This window comes from Gavia stellata, chromosome Z (genome assembly GCF_030936135.1).
Source record: "Gavia stellata isolate bGavSte3 chromosome Z, bGavSte3.hap2, whole genome shotgun sequence".
NCBI classification, from domain to species: domain Eukaryota; kingdom Metazoa; phylum Chordata; class Aves; order Gaviiformes; family Gaviidae; genus Gavia; species Gavia stellata.
In genome coordinates this window covers 75,543,072-75,566,445 of record NC_082637.1, presented here as the reverse complement: position 1 = coordinate 75,566,445, position 23,374 = coordinate 75,543,072, and the positions used below count along the sequence as shown (strand labels likewise).

The 23,374-nt window shown below is 40.0% G+C and overlaps 1 protein-coding gene across 1 annotated transcript; it reads right to left on the bottom strand.

The window, feature by feature from the left end:
• Positions 1–867: 867 nt before the first annotated feature.
• CAAP1 (caspase activity and apoptosis inhibitor 1) lies at positions 868–19,866 on the bottom strand. Its single transcript, XM_059833944.1, has 6 exons — positions 19,735–19,866; positions 18,410–18,610; positions 16,789–16,873; positions 15,734–15,809; positions 8,013–8,086; positions 868–1,973 (listed from the first exon to the last, which is right to left on the bottom strand). Exons 1-6 carry the CDS (start codon positions 19,864–19,866, stop codon positions 1,630–1,632), a joined length of 912 nt encoding a protein of 303 aa, XP_059689927.1. The 3' UTR covers positions 868–1,629.
• Positions 19,867–23,374: the final 3,508 nt, after the last annotated feature.

Below are 23,374 nucleotides of genomic sequence, written 5' to 3'. Positions count from 1 at the left end.
AATCAAATTTACACTGCACTTTTGCTACCATTTTACTCACAATACTGTTGATTCTAGAGGAAATCAATCATGCTTTAAGAAATATATAAGAAGCTTGCTACTAAAGACAATGCACTTGACTACCAACAAAGAAAGGGAAAAGAGTAGAAAAGGGTGAAAAAAAAGTGAAAAAAGAGAGGGAAAAAGAGAATAAAGGAAAAAAGGGAAGGAAAAAAGGAAGGAGAAAAAGAAAATTCTAAACCTTGCAACAGAATTCAAGACATAATATTTGAATAGAACAAGGTCTACAGTGGTATTACAAAATAGCACGTGGAAATTATCCATGCTACTGTTGCAAAGTATCTAATTTGGTTTCTAACTAACAACCAAGGGAAAATCAGGAGTAACAAATATAATACATCATTTTACTTAACAAGGACCACATTCATAAACTTCATACCTAAAAAAAATCAATTTGTGTGTGTATCTGTGTGTATATAAAACACACAGAAAAATATTTTAATGTGCATTTGATTGGCAGCCAAGTATAAAACCAGCACTAACTCTAAACAAAATCAGAATTATTTTAATTGTTGTAAGAAATCATAGCAGGAAAATTAATTTTATAATACAATTTACTTACAAAGAAATAGCCTTGAAAACTACAAAAGTAGATTTATGATTTTAAAACCTTATACAATAGACATAAATAAATAAAACAACTTTCCTAAAAAACATTTATACTGAAATTAAGTAGATTTTCCTGTTTACAGAAGACATGAAATGACAAGGTCAGTTAAATGTTAAAAAGGCAAGATCTTCTAAATAGTCTGATTTGCTGCATTGCCCTAAATATTATGCCAAATATTCAACAAAAAAGCTCCATAGTCAAGAAAAAACTCCATTTTCTTTATTTCAGTTATGACACAGAAGATAAACAGCAGAGGAGAGTGACAAAATTAAATGACCGACAGTATAAAAACCTCTGGTATTTGTCACTTTCAGGCACTTTCATAACTCTGAAAAAAACATGGTTCAACTGTTTATTTGAAAGGAAAAAATCCCTCCCTTCAGGACTTCAACTTGCTAAAAATTAAGTATGCTTTTAAGTGAATCATCGTTCATTTTAACTAGAATAGCTACATTATGATGGGCCCCAAGGAGAAATAAGCAATCTCAAATCCCATCACAGAATGCTGAAGGCAGTCACACGACAAAAGACCTCTACAAAATGGTATTTTTAATGAAGTACATATAAATCAAGTTTCTCAAGTAGTTTAACAAGTTGCTAATAAATAAAATAGCTGGTAATTTCTAACCATGGGGCTATAAAGAACTTGATTCTCCTAACCTTTCTGGAAGGCACCAGCTTCCTGGCATAGCTCTATACACTGTGTGACTCCTCAAGGAGATAACCCAGCACAAGGAGACCTGATCTCAGCGAAGCATCAAACCACTCTGTTTGTGCATGTCATGGAAGCAGCACACTAAAGGCAAGGAAACCAACTATCAATGGCTTAAGCCACAGGTCAGGATACACAATAGGGTTTGAATGAGGAATGTCATACCCAACAGAAAAACGCTTTAGTGCTGAAGAGAACAGACATCACATCCTTCAAAACAAATACTGAAAAATAAATCTAAACAATCTCAGGGCTGTTTTTTTACATCACCAGCTTTCATCAGAGCCTTAATAGCTCTGGCCCTCATCTCGAGCTCCAGAAGCTCCAGCTGCTGTGCTGATGGCTGAACATCTTCTGATGGAGGAACAGCTAAGGTTGCTGCTTTGGGGTCCGCTGGGCTCGACTCTGCCAAGCCCAATATCTCATTCACGCTTTTCTCAATGTCCTTCTGAAGGTCATCTATCTGGCCGGCTCCACTTCTGACAGTGTTTTCTTGCACATCTGGGCCATCTTCTTCATTGCATGGGCCTTCTATGTCACTATCATACGCATCTGCATTTATGCTGAGGACATCACTGTCTTCTCCCTTGCCTGTAACACAAATGTAACAATCATACAGTCGCCGAACAGAAGCATTTTTCTTTCAACTTACAAGATCGCTTCAGCTTAAAGTGTTTCTCTGCAGATTAAGAGAGTGGCAAAAAGATCTATGAATTTAAGACAACTAATTCCTCTTTTTCTCCCCCAACTTTTAAGGCTGATCTAATTTAGACAAGTGTTAATGCATTTTTATGCCAATTTAGAAGAACATGCAGTATAGCAAAGCAGCAGTACCAGGAAAATTTATTCCATCCTACGGAGCTACATGACCTATTTCCCTAATTAAAATGTCATAAGGTTTTACATCACAAGGAAGCCTCTGCAATGCAAAATTGATTATTGTTTATTATCTTTAAAGTAAACTTAGTTTTCAAAATGCAATTTTAAAAATGACACTTTAAAACTATTTTATGTATTTTAAAAAGGAATGGGACACTGTAGTCAGGCACAGTACTAAAAATTAATAGAAACTCCACTTATAGTGCAACTATTCATAATCTATCATAAGTATTTCAGTTGTATTTAATTCAGTGAAACGTGGGGAAAGTTATGGCATTGGCTTTTAATGCTGGCTAAAAGTTGGAGCTCATTTAAAAAAAATAATTAGAAGAGGCAGTGCAATAAAATAAAAGCAAAACTCTAACAGAACCTGAGTAACTGTTCTCACAATTTGCCTACAGAAAGACTCTTGCTTTTGACACACTGGCCTCAGAAATTACTAGTCTTTCACCAACCTTTTTATCTGTGGAAACTTACAGTAGGATTGGTTCCTGCTTAAAATTAACAATTTATAGTCAGATGATGGTGAAGTTACTGATTCTAAAGGCTTTATAATTGCATTTGGTAGTACCACTATCCAAAGGTATGGCTGTGTTCCCTGTTAATTAATAATGAGGGTTTAGAGCTAAAGATCTGTGGTTTTGCAATACATGTAATTTCTTGCCATGAAGATTCAAAGAAAGTTAACATTCATATGTAAGCTGCTTTAGTCTATAATGACTCTATATATATATAAAAAAATATAATTTTTTTAATATCTATATTTTTTAGTATCTATTCAGACAGTATTGCAAACCTGGGGTTTTTTAAATTTTCTTTAGTTCTCCGTTAAAAATATGGCAGAGCATGAAGACAAGGGAGCCAAACTCTTCTCAGTACTCCACACTGACAGGACTAAGGGCAATGGGCAAAAAACTAACACACATGAAGTTCCATCTGAACACATAAAAACTGTGACAGTGGTCAAACTCTGGAGCAGGTTCCCCAGGGAGGTTGTGGAGTCTCCATCCTGGCACATATTCAAAACTTGACAGCATGTGGTCATGAGCAACCTGCTCCAGCTGACCTGCTTGAGCAGGGTTATTGGGTTCGATGATCTCAAAACAGCCCTTCTAACCTAAAGAATTCTGTGAGTCTCTGATTTTTAAAATTAGAATGTTGACATCTGTCTTTAAAAGGTTCTGTTTCACTGAACTGGGTTGGTTTTTTTTTTTTTAATTGCTAGTTTCATCCATCCATACCTTTGGTTCCTGAGCCTCAAATCTGAAGGGCTACAAGTACTGATTTGCAAGGATTGCTCATCAGCAACAAAACAACCACTATATTGAAAACCCAAGCAAGTACTTCCTCTGTAAATTGCTCTTTTTTTAGTATCAGGCAATCAGAATATTACTGACATTCAAACTACATAAAAAAACATTGATAATGCAGTTTAAAACAGCAGGGACCTATGGTTTTAATACCGTTAACTAAATATCTTCCTATCATCACTGGCTTCTTTGCTCAAGATGCTCCCGTTTAATGTTTTATTGCTGGAAAACTTCTGGATTTTTTTTTTTATTAATTATTCTCAATAAGAATGTTCCTTTGACATGGGTCTCAGATCCAATATAAACAATTCTCTGCCATTTCAAAAAAGAGTAAAGCATCTTTCAAACAATATTTTTAGAAGTCTTTGTTTTATGTATTAATGTTTCAGTGTCTTTTATTATAAAGAAAATATTTAAAAGTGCAACAAAAAGAATGTGAGACTTTTCTTAAAAACAGAAGCGTGAAGTGTAAAAAACTCCCCATCCACATAGTGATTCGTATTTTCTTCTTGAGTTTTTGTGCAAACCCCTTACACTAGGTGGAAGTTCTGTACAAAGATTAGCAGTAGGGTATGGATTAGAAAAATTAAATTGTTCCTTGTTAAAAATCAGTTTAATCAATCAACCTTAAAAGAGAGCACATTTACTTTTGAAGGAAAAACAAATAAGGCTTTAGAAAAACATTATTGTTTTTTAAAACATTTTAAAATGCCTTTTGGTATCTGCATGCACTTGGTTTTAATTCATGAGCAGTGCAGAAAAACCATAGGAAAGAGCTATTTTTCTTGGGTTTTATGACATCCCTGCTATCCTGAGGGTGTGGGGGAAAAAAAAAATCAATACTGACTACTATGAAAGCTATAAATGCACTTTCTCTGCTTAAAAACAAAAAACAAACAAAGAAGAAAGAAAGAGAATAAATTTTTTCCTGGTCAAAAAAATCTCAAATTGGTTTTACAAACAACAGTAACATTTTAAAACATAACTCCAAGGGTTTTACTGATTTAGGATTAAAGACTTTTTTACCATATACACTTAAAAAAATATATTCAGATATTCAGTCCTGATCACAGGCTATGATTTGTCACAGCATTTAAGTCCCGATTTAGGCATACTGCATGTTACCCTGACTGAGAATGCACTTCTGATTTAGGAACGTACATGGTTATCAACCCAGTACATCGTAACACTGGTTTACTGGATTGTAAAAACTGGTCATCATAGTGGTAAACACATGTCCTGGTTTTGGCTGGTGTAGAGTTAATTTTCTCCATAGCAGCTAGTATGGGGCTGTGTTTTGGATCTGTGCTGAGAACAGTGTTGATAAAGCAGGGATGTTTTAGTTACTGCTGTTCATTGTTACTGCAATGAATTCCTTGTTCTGCTTTTCTTGCATGTGCAGCTTTTGCTTTCCCTATTAAACTGTCTGTATCTCAACCCACGAGTTTTCTCACTTTTACCGTTTGGATTCTCTCCCCCATCCCACCGGGGAGTGAGCGAGCGGCTGCGTGGGGCTTAGTTGCTGGCTGGGGTTAAAACACAACAATATAGCGTATATGGGAACATATACAGCTAAATGTATGTGGCACCTCCAACACTCTAATCAAAGCTGACAAGAAAGGAAATTCAACTCTAGAAAATGTACAATAAGCCATATAGGTGAAGTTTACAAATAACTTTTGGTCTTTGTTTTTTGTAAGATAAATCACAATTTTCAAGCAATAAAAACTGAAAGCCTAAACCATAAATGATTCTTCTGTCTTGCTGCGTGGCATCAGTCAGTATTTACCTAACATGCTGCTCAACCAAGCAGCATTCCCATGGATCAAAAAAATACGTGCACCAATGGATCGTAGTGCAAAGCCTGACAGTTAACTTCCGATCATACTCATCCTAATTCACTGCCAAAGAGGAAGTGACTTGGTCCTGGCTCTGGCTGGGATGGTAATAATTTTCTTCACAGCAGCCTGCATGGTGCTGTGTTTTGGATTTGTTTCTGAAACAGTGTTGATAACACACCAGTGTTTCAGCTAGGGCTGAACAATGCTTGCACAGCCTCAGGGCTCTCTCCGTTTCTCACTCTGACCCAACAGCAAGAGCAAGTAGGCTGGGGGTGGGCAAGAGCTTGGGAAGGATATACAGCCAGGACAGCTGAGCCCAACTGACCAAAGGGATATTCTCTACCATACGACATTGTGCTCAGCAATAAAAGCACAAGAAAAGAAGGAGGAAAGAGGATGTTCACAGCTATGGCATTTGTCTTCCCAAGTTAACTGTTATGCATGCTGAGGCTCTGCTTTCCAGGAATTGGCTAAAAATCTGGCCACCAATGGGAAGTAGTGAATAAACCCCTTATTTTGCTTTGTTTCAGTGCACAGCTTTTGCTTCACTTATTAAACTATCTTTATCTTGACGCCTAAGTTTTTCTCGCTTTTGCCCCACCCCACTGGGGGAGAAGTAAGTGAGCAGCTGGTGGGTGCCTACCACTGGCTGGGGTTAATCCACCACAGGATTCCTTTTGGTATTGGTTACATATTAAGCAGAAACAAAGTATTAACAGTCATTCATGTGTGTCTCAGACTCGGTATAGACCAGGAAGCTTGGCAAAGCTGCCTTGGGTTCCATTCAGAATTTGGAGCCTCCAAAACTGTGTAACACAGTGTTCATACAAGCTCACTGGCCTACAGATGTTTAGCTGATGGGCTTTATTTCCCTCTTTTGCAGTCGTAATTTTTCCCAGTAATAAAGATCATTGGTTGGCATTTCCCATTATCTTTTTCATTGTGATAACTTTTACTTTTCCCTTCAGCTACAGTTGTGAAATTCATTTTAGCACACTTAATTTCATTTTTTTAATTTATTTTATCCACTTTTGCTTACCCTCTCATTCTCTCTTTTTTTCCCATAGCATCACAGGCAGCAGCTCAACAGAATGATTAGAGTTATGTTTTAAAATTTATACTGATATTCTCAAAAGCTCTTTAAAGCTAACGTCTTCAGTGGAGCCACTGTTATAGCCCAAAGCCATCATGATACTCTGGTTGATTAAGTCGTAAAAACAACAATGAAGCAATCACCTGCAACAGTCATCAATTCCCTTTGATAATATAAAAATGGAAGAGATCTGCAGGAAATCTGTCAGTTCTAAGGTCACTCCATATAGTACAACAAGTAACATTTAAAGCATTCCTCGCAAAGCCATAGCAACCTGCTTCTAAAAGTTTTGAAGCTTTTATTGTGACTCTCTCCTTCTCCATTTAATTCCCCTCACAAATTACTTCAGAAAAAAACATGTTTCACAAAGTTATTCCAAGAGACATCTCTTAGACAACATTCTGAATTGTGAAATAGGAGCTGCAGGAAGCAAATAATGTTAGGTCGTCATAGAAAAAAACATATAGCTTGTAAGAATTTGCAACATTCTTTGATTGGAAAAGCTACTTCTGATGTTACTGCATACAGCTAGTCTAAATGAAAATAAATAGACTGACTGAGACAGAAACACCTACAATTCAAGTGCTTCATGTACAAAATAATACTGGCAGTTGTTATATGGTGCTCATTTAATGACTGGAATAAAACAAATACTGCTGCAGGTTAAAAAAACTCTTTCCTTAGGCAGCAGGTACTCAAATGTGTACCACTAACTTACCTGCTTTTGCATTTTCTATTGTGCCAGTCACTGTACCTGAATGTCTTACCCACTACATTTTTGCATTTAAAAAGAGGAAATATACAAGACAAAACATTGATCCTCAGAAATTCAAGGATTTGAGTGTGTACTTCCACTGGGACTGACTTCAAGTAAAAAATGCCAGTTACCAGGAGTGGTGGGTGTTAAGCACCATTCTGTTGGACCTCAGCTCTGCACAATCAAAGCAACCAAGGTATCATACATCAGGATTGAATGAAATTATTAAATTACAAGCAGTCCTTTGGCAAGCAATTATTATAATGGATTTCTATTAATGTCAAAACAGAGTACTGTAGACTTTTATGATCATCTCAACAGAAAGCAAAACTAATTCTTGAAGAATTCAGCAAATGATAATAGCAGTATTAGCAAACACATATATACCAAGAAATTGAAATAACCAAGTTCCTCTTCAGCTGAAAAACTAGGTATGAAGAGCCAAATGAGCCTTGCAAGTGCTTCAGTCATGTTCTGGAAGCTAAACTAGCAAACTTTGAAGACCTGCAATTCACTTCTAGCCACAAAAAACTCTCCAATCTCACAGATTTAAGAAGCCAAAGTTTCTACAACATTCCCCTCTCCTTTTCTAGAATTGGGCCCAAGGGAGAGGTTGTAATGCTATACCATCTGATTTCTAAGAGGATGATTCTCTGTGATTGCAGCTACTGTTCAAAAGACAGCTGTTAACTGGAATTAGTCACTGCCCAACATCAAGAAAACACAATTTCAGCTTTTGCCACTACATACCTTGTTTTGATTCCTGACCTTCCAGTTTGTTGTCTTCTCTCAGAGAAGAAGTAGAGTCTATACTGTTGTCCTGTCTGGAAACAAGTAAGATGGCATTTTAATCTATGTCTTTTACAATTTAAGAAAACTTTTCTAAGAAACATTTACTTTTCTAAGAAACATTTACTTTAACTAAAGAAATTATGCGGTGGTAGGCTAATAGGCCAACTACAGTAGGAATAAAGGCAAAAGGAACACACAGAGTGCTAATCTAAGCACTTGAGAATACGCTCTTTTTTGCTTTGCCTAGCAATACACAAAGATAAAGCAAATATTTCCCCTACACCAGAGCCTTTCAGAATAACAATCCTCAGCAGTAGCCTCTCCCTAATATTAGGAGCTTTTCTCTAAAACTCAGAATAAACTGACACACAGTTAAATGATTTGAAAAAACTATAATTTCAGTTGCATTCATTTACTGTTCACTGTTTTCTTTTCAAATTAAGAAGCTATTTTCATGAAGTTACCATCACCCCACCACCAGCCACCTCTCCTACATCACAATCTCGTAGTTTCACAAAGGACCACTTTTTAAAATGAAATGCGACTCAACTGTTAAATTGTATTCAGTATCTGCATTTCTCTCTTTCTTCTATTTCAAGATTTCTAGCCTTGACCTGTAAGGTTTCAACTGCTTTATACAAGGCATAAGGAAAAGATACTTTTGTGAAACGTTCATGTCCTTCAGACATTTCGCACATACTAGTTATACAAACTGAAAATACAGTGAAATATACAGGAAGAAGGAAGGCAGAAGGACCCAGAATAACAGGAAGAGTTCAGTTGCCATGTTTACTGCGCATTTTGACAGAATTGCCAATTTCCAACCCGGAATGTCGGTGTGACATTGGTTTCATGCATATTAATATGGAATCAATGCAACTATCCTGCCTGTAGGAGCTAAACAGCACTACAAAAAGGGTACCAGTATTCTGGTATCACAAATGTAAATATAATGACTTTAACAACTTGTTCTTCAGAAATGGCCTGAAGGCTCTTCCTAAACCTGAATACAGATCTATTTTCCCCATGGTCTCAAAGACTTTCATTTTTCGGGTGTCCTATGGCTATGTCAGGTGGGAGAACACCATAGTACTTGTACCCATCCTGGTCTAAGAGACCAGGAGTTATTTTGATTGCTATTTCCTTTTCTGTAGTAGCAAAGGTTACTCTTCTGCTTCTCCCTCTTTTTGTACCCATTGCAACATAAATGTGTATGGTAGCATGCAGCAATTGATCAAGGAGAACGTGTAGCTGTTTTCATATGCACACAGCACCTAAAAAAACATTTTTAAATATTCTGCACCTTAAGTAAGGAACCCCCAGGAGAAATGTACTGTCCAATGCCATTATAATAAACTAGGGGTAGACTATTTACTGTGATGCATTTTTCTCAGAACTCAGTGGTATGTATCCTTTCAGCTTGCTTTCATACTTGGTCAACTCAAGAAGCATTCTCTCAAACTTTTAGTTTCTGTTGGACTTTCCATTCCCAGACAGGGCTGAAAGAGAAGGAATGGATACAAACTAGATGTTCACATAGCTATGCTGAGCAGGAAGTTCTGTATACAGGGCTAACCCCTTCAGAAAATTATTTAAACTTTACCTCTTCACAAACAAAGAGAGTTTGCTCATTTATTTTCTACTCCAGTTATCAGTCTTGTAATACAAAAGGCCAGCGGTGTTGCAAGACAGATTACAGCCCTCAGCTGTTAGATGCAAAATAAGCCCAGGAATTCAACAAATAAAATCAGGTCTGCTGCATGTGATGTTTTAGACATGTTAACCAGAGTCTCAATCTTCCTGCTCTCATGGGGGAAAAGGAACACTGCACAACATGACATTACCACGTTCAATTTAAGTGGCTCGAGAAAAGGATAGGCTGTGAACAAAGTTTTGCACTCAAACACACACCCATAAGGTCAGAGTTAACCGAGACCCACCCCAATTACTTCAGTGAGCCTGCACAACCTAGTCCAGGGGAAACACCCTCTCAGGACTCCCCGTGCCAAGCTCCAGGCCACAGCTTAGGACCAAAGCCTAATTGGTCCTCTGCTTTGAGACACTGCCAGACTCCCGGGGTAGCAATATTTACCCACCCACCTCCATTACTGGGTGGGGTTAGGCCAGATGCCAGCACAGACCACCAGTTGTCCACGATGTTGTCACAGCACACCTTCCCAGAAATTTCAGGTTTTGCTCTCCTGTCACTTGCCAAGGCTTATCACACTCAGTTCTTAGGCTGCCCCTACCCTATCCTCCCTCACACACACGCTTCATCATTTTGAACTGAGTAGTCACCTCTGCACTGGACAGCTATATGTCACTTGGGAAAGTCTGATCTTGCACAAATAGTATCCAGACAAGAAACTTCACAACCCTGGTATCACCCTGAACTCCGACGCCAGATTTCACTGAGGAATTATAATCACCCCTTTGACAGAAAACTCAGAGTGACTTCTACAGTTCAAACACTGGCTGTGAAATTACCTACACCCATTTTAACAGCTACATAAAAAGAAATTATTAACTGAAAAAAAAAAAAAATCACACATCAAAACTTGTTGTAAAGTTTCCTCCTGTTGCCTTGACACTATCACTGATTACAGCAAAACCATGTTCCTTTAAAGGCTACCTACTGCCAGCAAAAGAATTTTTAGAACCCAAACATACTTTTAGAGCACATTTTGTTCTTTCAGAATTGATTGGATTGCACTGTATTGCTGGTGAACCTGCACTACTTCATTTAATAGGCAGGCATTTTGCACCATCTTGTGGCCAAGCAGAAGCATTTCAGTTCACCATTCAGTTTTGCTCTCAACTTTTCAACCTTGTTTAATTTGTTTATTAGTAAGAAATATTTTTTCCTGATGATAGAATATATATTTTTTTTCCTAATGATATATATATACACACTGCGGTACAGATTTAAGAAAGGGTAGCACAACATCATGTCTCCAAACAATGTGAGCAGAAGATAGGCTAATCTAAAATAAAGGCACAGTATACAAATCTAATACCCTCTTCTTTCATGCCATGCTAGTAAGTAACTACAGTAATTTGGAGCTCCCTCTTTTTATCAGTTTTTAAAGCTACTTCTTCCTGAGGATGACAGTTAAGTTCAAATTCACTCTTCCAAGAGATAAACTTGGCATTTTTTTTTTTTAAATAGAACAACATTTGCACAGCATGTTCTTTTCAGGAGAAAGAAGCTAACTATTACAGTTTGCTGGTGACAAACACTAAATTTAAATTTGCCCTATGCTAGCTTTTCATGTTGGCATGCTCCAGCTACTGCACTGCTTACCTGGGCTTACGCATGTGGATTCTGTACAGAACCTACTACTTTCAGGAATCTGCATAGCTATCAAAGAAACCTGGGTTTGAGGATGATTGGGTACCACAACTCAAACAGATTAAGCAGAGTGAGGTAAGACAGCAGCACAGGTTAGGAAAAGGGGTACCAGTCAGAGGAGTGGACAGCTAAGGACTAAGACAATAGCACTGCAATACTGGTGGCTGCGATTCCAAGCATCAGCAATAACTGGGGTTGGAGACCAGCAGGAAAAGTTTTGTGACAGAAAAAAAATCTTAATGTGCTGGACAAGATGACAGTCTGACAACAAGAGATAGAGTCACGTTGATTATTGCCTTACAATGCTTTTAATGGTCATTAAGAAGCATTCACCTAAATCTCTGGAGCGAGGCTTGAGATCAGTACCTCTGCTACTCTGACATAAAGATTATGTACCTTCCTAAATTAAAATTTGCCTTTGCAGTTCCAAACCTAAAAAATATTGCTAGAAGTCCCAAGCCCTGTAAGCTTCCTGCAAATTTTTGTTCCAAGGGTAGTTTTCCATGACAAATGAGAACTAAAATAATTAACAGCAAGCAATTGAAAAAAAAAAAAAAAGGAAAAAATCCTTATGAATTAGTGCTCCTCAGGAAAGATATCCCAAATGACAGATGCTAATTGAGTAGTTTAATGCACTATGAAATGTCCATCAGTCCGATTACAGGTGAAGTTTGAGGACACCATGAGAACAGAAGACAGTGAACAGATGCTGAGTGCTAATGTATCTGTTCAGGGACTCACGTAGCCTATTCTTTCAGTGATTCCAAATTGTCCTAGAGGGGTAAATATCAGAATGCAATTGCATGCTTGTGAACAGCCTAGTACCCAGGAGCAAAACACATTAAAACAAGGCAAGCCTCTAAACTGCTAACCTTTCTAAAACAAAACAAGCGAAAACTGCACTCATGACTGCAAAGCCTATAAATTCTTGAAAGAGTGAATATTAAACTGCAAATTTTCACACAGTGAAAAAAAAAAGCACATTTCCAAAGCAAAAGATCATTTACTTACATTATACACATGAACATATGATGACTATAATGATATTAGCATGCTTGTTCTTTTAATACATGTTTTATTACTACAGCAAATAATTTACTTTCAGTCCTTCTGTTGCAGGGTATTTAAATAACCAATTCAGGGAACAGGAAAGGAACAGCTCAAGAACATACTAATACCTTTTGAATGAGATGGGAAGAATGCCTGCTTGGTGTTGCAGGACATTAATTGGCTAACTCTTTTCAATTAAATATCTGTCATTTAGTTGGATGCCTGGTATACAGCTATTCTCTTGGTTTAACAGTATTCCATTGCAGAGAGTAACACAGAAACAGTAACAAAAATCTGAGAACTGCATAGTTAAAAATGTACACAGAGCTCACAAGTAATGAAACGCATCTATTGTAACTGCAATTTCCAGTGATTGGCAAACATAGGCCCTGCTTCTTCAGTTCTTCTGTATGCTTATTCCAGGATTTCTAGTGTTTAACTCGGAAGAAGCTGGTGACAAAATAACAGAGCAAGCGTTTTACATGCTAATGGAAGCACCTGAAGCTTTCACACAGCTTAAATTTAGGAAAAGCCTTGGGACTTCCAGTTCTGGTGACAAAATGAGGATATATGCAACAGAAAAAGGAAGGTTCAATTTACAATTACAGATGCGATACTATCCAAAAGCTTCAGGTAATGATCTGAGTTTTGCAATCTTCCCTCTACCTGGAGAAACGTCTCTAAATCCCTACTACTTTTAGAAGGTACATACAGGAAACAAATCTTTAGAGACAGGTAAGCATCTGCATATTTGGTGAAAAAAAAAGACACAGTACAAACTATAGCTTCCTAAGAAAGCCTGTATATTTTGATACGCTTTTCTTCAGATATATTGATTTAAGCTTTCTAGATTTCTATTGATATATGCTTACTACTGATAGTATAAGTTTGTCGGATTTTTTTTTTTTAAAGAACGAGGATGAAAGAAACAAACTGATGTTTCCAATCAGTTAACCAATTTTTGGCTAGAGTAAGATTTGCTATTCACATTTTCCCTTCCCACATTTACATGTCCATGAAAACAACTAAGACAGGTCGGACTTAAAACAAAAAAAACTTTAAAGTTGCATCGTTAATAGAATGCAGAAAAAAGGAGCCATTTACAAGAAAACCAGATGTAATGAAGACAAACTATGAAGAACCAACTATGAGGGCAAATAAATTCACCTATTTAAACTCAGATGATAAATAAAAACTTATTAATGATTACAAACAACCAAAGTTTAGCTCAGCAATGCAGTTTTCCCTATTTCTTCACCGTTGCATCTTTAGCCTCCCTGCCTACTGACTGACTTGTTGCTGTTCTGGCTGAAACAGCTTTCTGAAGTTTTGCAAACTTGCATTTATATTTATTTACACACAGATTGCAAAAAAGTTAACCTAAATGCCCAAAGATTATACCTATTTAGTAAAAAGGGCTTGTGACATTTTACAGCTGTAAAAGCATAATATTGTTCTACTTACTGAGCACTGGGCTTAATGATTAGAATAAAACCTTAATTTTCCTCATTTCACCCATTTCTTCCTATTCCTTTATTTCTTTATCATCCAAACAGCTTTCGCTTTTTGTTTTTTGTTAAATGCTAGCACACAGCTGAACCTATGAGCCCAGGTTCTGAAACAGCACCCTTGTGTGTAACATACCATTTTTTAACCCAGTGCATTGAAAGGAGAAGAAAAGCCACAATTCCTACACAAATGTATCTTGCCTAGCCAGTTTGGAGCTGTCTGAAATACCAATCTATCAGGATGGAGACAGAGATACAAAAACCAGGGGCACCTCAACGATTCTGTTCATCAAAGGAAGCCATCTGCTCTATAACTTTGATCAACATCTCTTAGTTTCTTTTACTTCTTTTTAAACACAATTTCTTCTTGATTTTGCTGTCAGTAACTGCTCACATCTTTCATCAGCAATGTAAAGTGACCTAGCTTTGCCAGTTTTTGGTAACTGCAGCAATGGTTAAAGAGCTTGGTCAGTTTTAATTCTGCTGTACTTCAACACAGCTATGAGAAAAGGCAGACAACACCAACTCACTTTGGTTTACTCACTGCTTATGCCTGGAATATTATCTGTACAGTGTAAAAACAGTAGACGTCCAAACTGCAATTTAGATACTAGAGACATTATTTTCCTGAAACTTTCCTACTTGCTATGGGCAAATGGGTTGTTAAGCGTCTTCAGATACGCGCTAGTTAAAACATGGTAAATCCTGCTTGCTTGCCTTATTTTGTTGTTTTATTCATTAATCGACAAGAACAATTTCCCCTTTTTAGGTTTTTACCAGCTCAAATCAGTACTTTATTTGCAGATAAGCAAGACTTTACTCAATCTACTATAGCTGAGGGTCATAAATACATGTCTCAACAGTAGCTTTGAAACACCTTGCAGCCATGGTACTACCTTCCTGAAACCTAGCAGCACTAATCCTCCCATACCTCTTTAAGATGAAGAACATTTCATGTATTTTGCAACAGTAAAGAGCTTGTGAATTAGGCCTTAAAAAAAATTACATAATTTCTCCAGACATCAAAATCCTGGGGTATTTTTCACGGTTTCCTTAGCCAACAAGTTCATCTTACCCTTTTAGAAGTTCACTGGCAAAACATCAATCACTTAACAGAGACTCCTTTATGTAAAGAGACCCGATATTTAGTGTATTTTGTAGGTTTTGAATTTTTAGTTTGCCTTTTTAAATACCCAGAAGAGGGCAATGTCCAAAATAAGAAAATTAGTCCACATAAATGGGTGTACCCACACCATTCACAGATCATATAGGCAACAAATAGCAAAGCAGGGGATACAGTCACAAATCAGCTCCAAATGGAACCCTAGAAGAAAGTGTCACAGGGTATTAAAACTGTATCACATGAGAAAAACTGAAACATCACTTAACTTAGTATCACTCCATTTTCTAGTATATTTGTATGATGTATGATGAGATGAGATCAAAGAAAATTACTTCATTCAATAACTTCGTAAGTTGTTCCGAATCAAAGACAGGATCAGAAACCAGGTCTCTATTAAATCAAAAATACTGACCAGAATATGAAATTCTGATTACTATCACTACCTTTCCCATCCATTTGTTCCTATTTAGAAAGTCTAGATGAACTAACCAAACCAGCAACTAAGAGGTACTTCAGTCTGCACAACACTGGTGTATTGTCTTGTATTGTCTCAGAGGTTTATTAAATTTGATAATTTCTCAAGAAAAATCCCTGTATTGTTCAGTATTCTTAAATCAAGTTTTTAAGCGTTTTGTCTTTTACTCACTGACTGACTGATTCACCTCCAGTCTTGTCTCCTCCATCTGCCTCCTCGTCAGTATCAGAATCAGCTCCAATCTTGCCTAGATATACACAGTTTCAAACATGAAAATTTAGGCAGGTAATATAATTAATATTATATATTTAGGCTTACTCTTAATGATTAACTTTACTGCAATAATCAGCAGAAAAGGGTTTTTTCCCAGTTAAAGCAGATGTTCTAAAATTAGACTTACTCAAAACTAAAAACCTTGTTTCAGTTACACGGTAGTACCAAAAAAACCAGAATAGCTATTGCTAGTACAATACTACAGGCACTAAAAATACAGAACAGGAGACAGAATTAATAGAAAGCACTCCACAACATTCAAGATTCAAAGAGTTCCACTTAATTGAGAAAACAGCAATATGTTTACAAGTAAATTCTACAGCCCTTAAATATCAAATGGTAGTTCAATAAGATGCTGAAAAGCTGGAATGTCATATCCTCAATCACAGTACGTGAACGATGTGTCTCAGCAGAGCAGAAGGATCTACGAACAATCCTTTAACTATACTGAATACTCTAGTGCAATGGCTAATACAATTGAACTGCTATCGCAGTATGTCAGAATTCCCCTGCAGAGAACCAAGAAGCAACTTATAGCCAGTTTACCTAAAATAATGGATTTCAAACAATACTTCTACATTCCTAGCTTTGTTTTTTCCACGAAAAAGCTGAAAAGCTTTTCCTTAGTACCCAGACTAAGAACAAAGAAACTTATACTACTGTTTTCTGAATGTGTCCCTAACAGCTTCTAAATCAATGGATGATTTCATCCAAGCTTAAAAGATCAAAACCATATAATATACATATACACACACACTATGTATACACACACACACTACTAGCATGTGTATCTATGTAATGCTAATATATATATACACACCCCCCAACGTATACTACTTGTGTGTGTGTATATATATTTACACACACACTAGTAGCTAGAAACGGAGTGAAAACCCGGTTTAGAGGCAGACTATTCTCTGGTGTACAGTGGTGCCTAAAAGTTTCATTCATACCTTCAAGTATCTTCAACAGTTTTTTTTCAGATAACAGCTCCAACTGCTCCAAGCAAAGCCTTTTGATTTCGTCCATGGAACAGTTCTAAGAAGACAGATAAGACAGACCACGAGCTACTAAAAATTTCTGAGGACAGAGTAATTATGAACGTTAAGTAGTACTCCAACTGTACTGAATGAAGAGGTAACTCAGATTGCAAGTCCCTTCCCTACTCTGGCCTGCATTGATGCAACTATTGAAGAACACCAGGTAGGTATTTCAGTTCTGACAACCACCAGAAATAGCGTGTGTGGTTTTTTTCTGAAAAATTAAGCAATACACACTATCAGTTACTTGACCTATGGCTTGGAGTTTTCACTGCAGCTGCAACACTGAGCAGTAGAAATACTGGGCCGTATGTGTGAAGCATGGAACAGCAAACAACTGTAGCCCTAATTACTCTCAATTCTCCATCACTTCGGAGCAAGTGGATTACATAATTAAGCCTGCAAAGACCAGAGCCAACTGTTGAATCCAAGTTCACAAACTGAAGCAAACACTGGTACTGACAACATATTAACAATTTTATATCATAATAAAGAAAACATAAGAAACATGTAAATGGTGATCCATTTCTCATGCTTGATACTACCACACACAGATTTTATGGGTATTGCAGTTACCTTCACATCTTTCATACTATTCGGTGTCCTCTTGGTGAAATAAAGCGGTAATTTTACACTTTCAAATGAATTACGATACCACATACAAGTACCAAAATTAGAAAGTGCTGAGCATGTTGTAACATTCACAGCCCTGCTGTAGGTTTGGGTCTACACCACCAGGCAACTTTCTTTCAAACTCAGTAACGCGTTTGCCTCCAGCTGCACCAGACCTCTTCTCCCAGAGAATAGAAATGGATGAGACTGCACGCAATTCACTCCGTGCTTAAAATGAAGAGGTTCTGCCTCACTTTATTAGTAATATGACTCATAAAGATAAAAATTAAAGACAAAAATTTTGAAACTATTAACAATCATCACACAAACGGCATTTCACCTGTAGTCTCTACTTCTGTACAGGCTGCTAGCCTAATTTATTATTACCAAGTCCTGCAGTTCACAAGACTCAAAAAGCGTATGTTCTAAGCCAGTAAAAGTCTACTGATACTACCACTAAAGCCCACAGAAGTTACAGCTTCAGAAGCTGTTTATCAAGAAGGGGTTTTACTGCCTTATCTCAGACATTAATTCAATGCCATACAAAGAAATTCAGCTGACACAAACAGAAATCAAATTTTTATTAACAAATTAGCATATTTGTTAGGGAACAACACTACTGAATTTACTCCATGCAATTATGAAACTCCTTTTGCATTTAACTAAACGGTACAGACAGACAGTATAAAAATAAGCAGCCTACAGTTCAGCAATGGCTAAGCAGTGGAAAAAGGAGTAAACTGGAATATCTATATCAAATCTTGAGAAAGTCTCACTTTCAGAGACTTCATATAATCTTTATTTAAGAAATATACAGGCAGCTTTTAAGCTGTAAGTTCACTAGACTTGAGAGATAGATGTGCTTTGTTACACAAGCATTCAAGCTTGTAAAAAGTATATAAGCGTAAGTGTATTTCAGTACCTTTAAAATGTCAGGCAGCATCTTCTGTAGTTTTTTCTCCCCTATAACACAGAAACACTGTTGAAGCATTTCTTTTTTGTCCGCAATGTAGAAACTGACTGGTTTGAGTGACACACTGAGATCTAATCCTCCTTCTTCGATATCACTGGGTTGTTCAGCTTCTTCCACTTTTTCTCCAGATGGTAGATTGCACTTTTCTTCCTAAAATCAAAGAAAGCAAGTACAATTTTCACATTTTCTAGTGAACTAGAGAAGAAAACTTACAGTTTCATTTGTGCTTGCAACAGCCTTCCCTCCGTAATTGCAAGGTACATCTTAAGGTGGACATCTGAGCTTCCAAATAGTGTTTTCGTTTGCAAGGCAAGTGCATTAGAGAAGCTATGTTTTTTGGTTACTGAAACCATTCTTTTGCTAGGGGAAACTTTAAAAGCTTCAAGAGGCAAAAAGTACTTTTAAATATTAACTAGAAAATACTATCTGCAAATACCTAGCTGCTGCTTAAACATGAAAGCATGCTTTAAGGCAGAAGAAATCCGTCTCTCTGATTTGCTGTGCAATTAAATCACTCATAATGTACAGCTACCCTGCTAAGACAGAAATTGGCATACAATTCCTTGCGTTGCACAGTCTTCTGAGAATAAAAGTGGGCTTCGTATCAGAAAATATATCTTCCCTACATCAGTGGAGGACCACTACAGTTAAAAAAAACCAGCTAGAGATACATTTTGACTGCCCCACGACTCACTCCGGAGCGCGTGTCACAGGAATTTTTGTACTCGCGCACCAACACCTCCTAGAACAGACTCACAAGGCCGCAAGCACGAGCACCGCGACTGGGGTCAGCTCTGCGCTTGTGCCCCACACCTCTTACACCTGGGAAAAGACAGACGGGTCTCCCGGGGACGTGCAGGGAGAGCACCACGGCACGGCCCGACCTCGCCGCCGGTGCCTTTGCTGCACACCTCTCCACGTCCTCCGCCCGAGTTTCCTCCTCGGCGCAGCTGCACGCTGCCAGGTTCTGACTGGAGGTCCCCGGCCCCGCGCCTGTGCCACCGGCCCGGGCAGGAGCCAGCCGCAACCGGCCGGCCGAGAGGACGGCACCACCGCCTGCCCCTCCACCGCTCCCGCGGCCAGCTTAGGGCAGTGACATGGGCCAGGCCTCGCCCGCCGGGGCGCCACGGAAGGCGGTCGCGGCGGTGGCGGGGAGGGGCGGGTCGCGCCCCGGAAGGCACGGGCGGGCCCGGGCCCCGTCGCTCCGAGGCGGAGCGGGGAAAAGCAGCGGCCGGAGCCGCGAGGCGGCCGCCCGCCCCTCCTTCCCGCGCTACCTCCAGGGCCCCGTGGCTGGACTCGGTGCTCCGTCGCTTCCTCTCGCTGCTGCCCGGCCCCGCGGCTCCCTCCGGGCAGCAGGAACGCGAGCGGCGCCGCTTCTTCTCCTTGGAAGACTTCCTGCCCGGCATCGCCCCGCCGGGGCCCGCCGCGCTCACATCCGCGCGGCCAGCGGACCGCCCCCGCGCCGGGCAGGCCCGCGCCCAGGGCGAGGCGTGCTTCCGGCTCAGCCCCGATAGGCCGCCCCGCAGCACGCCGGCGCGCTTTCCGGCGGGGCGCCGTCGACGCCGTCCCTGGGCGGTGTGGCGGGCGGGCCTGGCCCCGCCGAGCGCCCGCCGTCGGGTGGCCTGCGGCCGCTGGGTTCCGCCCCCGGGAGCTTTGCCCGGCGCCCCCGCGGGCGGCTCTCTGCCGAGCCGCCACACGGCCCGCGCTCCGGCTGGGGCCGCTGCGTCGCGCCGGTGCCGCGCCGCGGGTGCTGCTGTCGGCGGCAGCGGCGCGCACCTCGGCTGTCCGCCTGCCGGGGTGCGGAACGGTCTTGGGACGCCTTTTTAATTTTGTTGCGAAGTTTTGTTCCGGTAGCGAGGTGGGAATACAGCTGTGTCCAACCGTAGGCAAGCCGCCATTTATACCAATGCCTTTGATCCTCCGTAGTTACTGTTTAATCCTGACTGCTTTTCCCTGGCTTTCAGCCCGTTTCAACAACGCGAGGACTTTAGATCTCTTCCCATGGCAGCTCTTTGGAACCAAAGATCCTGTCTGAAGCCTTTTGGAAACCCAACTAGATATCATCAAATCTAAGCAAACTGCATTACTCAGCTAGCACACTGTCTTTGTGCTCAGCTGCACCTGAAAAACATCTGGGTAGATTTGTAAGATGTTCTGCCTATGGAAAAAACCAAATCTTCAATGCTCATTTGTCTAGTCTGGTTCTAGTCCGTATAGTCTGCCCAGCAGAGAGACATGGGACTTAATACTCTCTTGTTCCAGAGAGCCACCTCCCAGATTGGCTTAAAAATTACTAGAGCCACTGTTCTGAGCCGCTGGTATGAATCTTCAAGCGACAGGTTGCATACACATCACAGAAAACACTTTAACTTAGTTCTCATGTAACCTTTTGTCCTCAGAAATGCGTTCTTAATGATTTGGTTGATACATTGCCAACGTCTACTCAGACATGCTCCATTAAAAATGGTTCAAGCATGGAAATACCCATAATAATAAATCACATATCCATATCGCAGTGAATGCTAATGTCAAGAATAAATTTAGTTTTTCTGTGATATTTTGTGAGTATTGCAGAAGTCTGACACAAACTATTTGTCATGGGATGCAAAAAAGTAGGAATCACAGCAGAAAAGCCTGTTAAAGGCAGATGACCACTCTCTGCAATTCTGTGAGACACAGCCAGCCTTCAGCCACCAATGCCAAGATTAGCTATAGAGGGAAATGCCAATTAAAGAGGGTAGTTAGCCAACAGTAAAGACCAGGGTAGACGAATGTCCATCATTATACAGAAAGAATTTGTATTAACCTCCTTTTCTGTGCAAAGACATGCAACAATTTTCTTCATTATTTAATGCACCAAAGTGTCCATTCATCTTTCTTCTGGGTCTGTTTTTTTCCCAGATTCAAACACATTGCGTTCCATTTTGGTGTATTTCACATTGTGTTGGATCTTCAAACAGCATTGGTGGTACTGCCCCATTTAGTTAGAGGTCCACCGAACGCAAGACGTGCAAAGCTAGCGCTGATCAAAAGCATTGTGGCCAGATGATAAAAAGTAATAAACCAATACAGGTAACGCAGTGGTTGACATTGTGTTTTGTATTGGGTTTGCATGGCAAGGTTTAGGTAGCGGGGGGGCTACAGGGGTGGCTTCTGTGAGAAGCTGCTAGAAACTTCCCCTATGTCCGATAGAGCCAATGCCAGCCAGCTCCAAGGCGGACCTGCCGCTGGCTAAGGCCGAGCTAATCAGCAACAGTGGTAGCGCCTCTGTGATAACATATTTAAGAAAGGGGAAAAACAACTGCACAACAGCAGCTGGACAAGAGAGAAGTGAGAACATGTGAGAGAAACAACTCTGCAGACCCCAAGGTCGGTGATGAAGGAGGGGGAGGAGGTGCTCCAGGCGCCGGAGCAGATATTCCCCTGCAGCCCCTGGTGAAGACCACGGTGAGACAGGCTGTGCCCTGCAGCCCAGGGAGGTTCATGGTGGAGCAGATATCCACCTGCAGCCCGTGGAGGAGCAGGTGGATGCCCCAAGGAGGCTGTGACCCCATGGGAAGCCTGTGTTAGAGCAGGCTCCTGGCAGGACCTATGGACCCGTGGAGAGAGGACCCCACGCTGGACAGGTTTGCTGGCAGGACTTGTGACCCCGTGAGGGACCCACGGTGGAGCAGTCTGTTCCTGAAGGACTGTACCCTGTGGAAAGGACAGATGCTGGAGCAGTTTGTGAAGAACTGCAGCCCGTGGGAAGAACCCACGTTGGAGAAGTTCGTGGAGAACTGCCTCCCACGGGAGGGACACCACATTGGAGCAGGGGAAGAGTGTGAGGAGTCCTCCCCCTGAGGAGGATTGAGCAGCAAAGACAATGTGTGATGAAGTGACTGTGACCCCCATTCCCCGTCCCCCTGCATCACATGGGAGGAAGAGGTAGAGAAAATCGTGAGTGAAATTGAGCCTGGGAAGAAGGGAGGAGTGGGGGGGAGGTGTTTTTAAGATTTGGTTTTATTTTTCATTATCCTACTCTGATTTGATTGGTAATAAATTTAACTACTTTCCCCAAGTCGAGACTGTTTTGCTTGTGACTGTAATGGTGAGGGATCTCCCTGTCCTTATCTCGACCCACGAGCCTTTTGTTATATTTTCTCTCCCCCATCCAGCTGAAGAAGGGGAGTGATAAAGCGGCTTTGGTGGGCACCTGGCATTTAGCCAGGGTCAACCCACCCGTATTTTCAAAAGGATTAGAAGAATTTATTGAGTATCACGTGTTCTTTTTTCAGTAAGGATTGAGTCCCTGCGGAGCGGATAATGTGCAGTCACAGGGTCAGAGTTGATCCTGATTAGTCTGTGTTGTTAGATTACCTGTATGGGTGGGAACAGATCTTCATATTTGTCATCACAGAATGATAGCCTTAGTGTACTCTGAAGATGGCAGAGGTAATGTAATTAGGAAATGTTGATGAGGGGTGTACAAGTTTGACATGAAAATGAGATCCCTTGAGCAACTATATGGAAAATAAAAGGTTAAGCAGTGTATGTGCAGGCATGGAAACAGGACAAGTGTTAAAGATGAATCAGGAACAATCAAATAGCTAGTAACTGCCTGAGCTGCTATTTTTATACAAATCCTGGACCTTTATTTGTGTGGACTATGTTTTCAATGAATGCAGCATCTATTCACTACAGAAGCTAACTGGGTGTGTTGATAAAACAATTTCTAACAATACTGGCATTTGTGTGGTCACAGGCTTCAAAATTTACTGTCAAAAAGGGGTAGTTCATACTTCACGCTTCTTTTTTCCATGTGTTTGATACATATCAACAGTGACTTGGTCCACGTTTGCAAATTAATCTTTGCAATTGGAAAGTCTAGGAAAAAAATTTCCCACCAAAATGGAAAGCTCAATCTCTATGGTG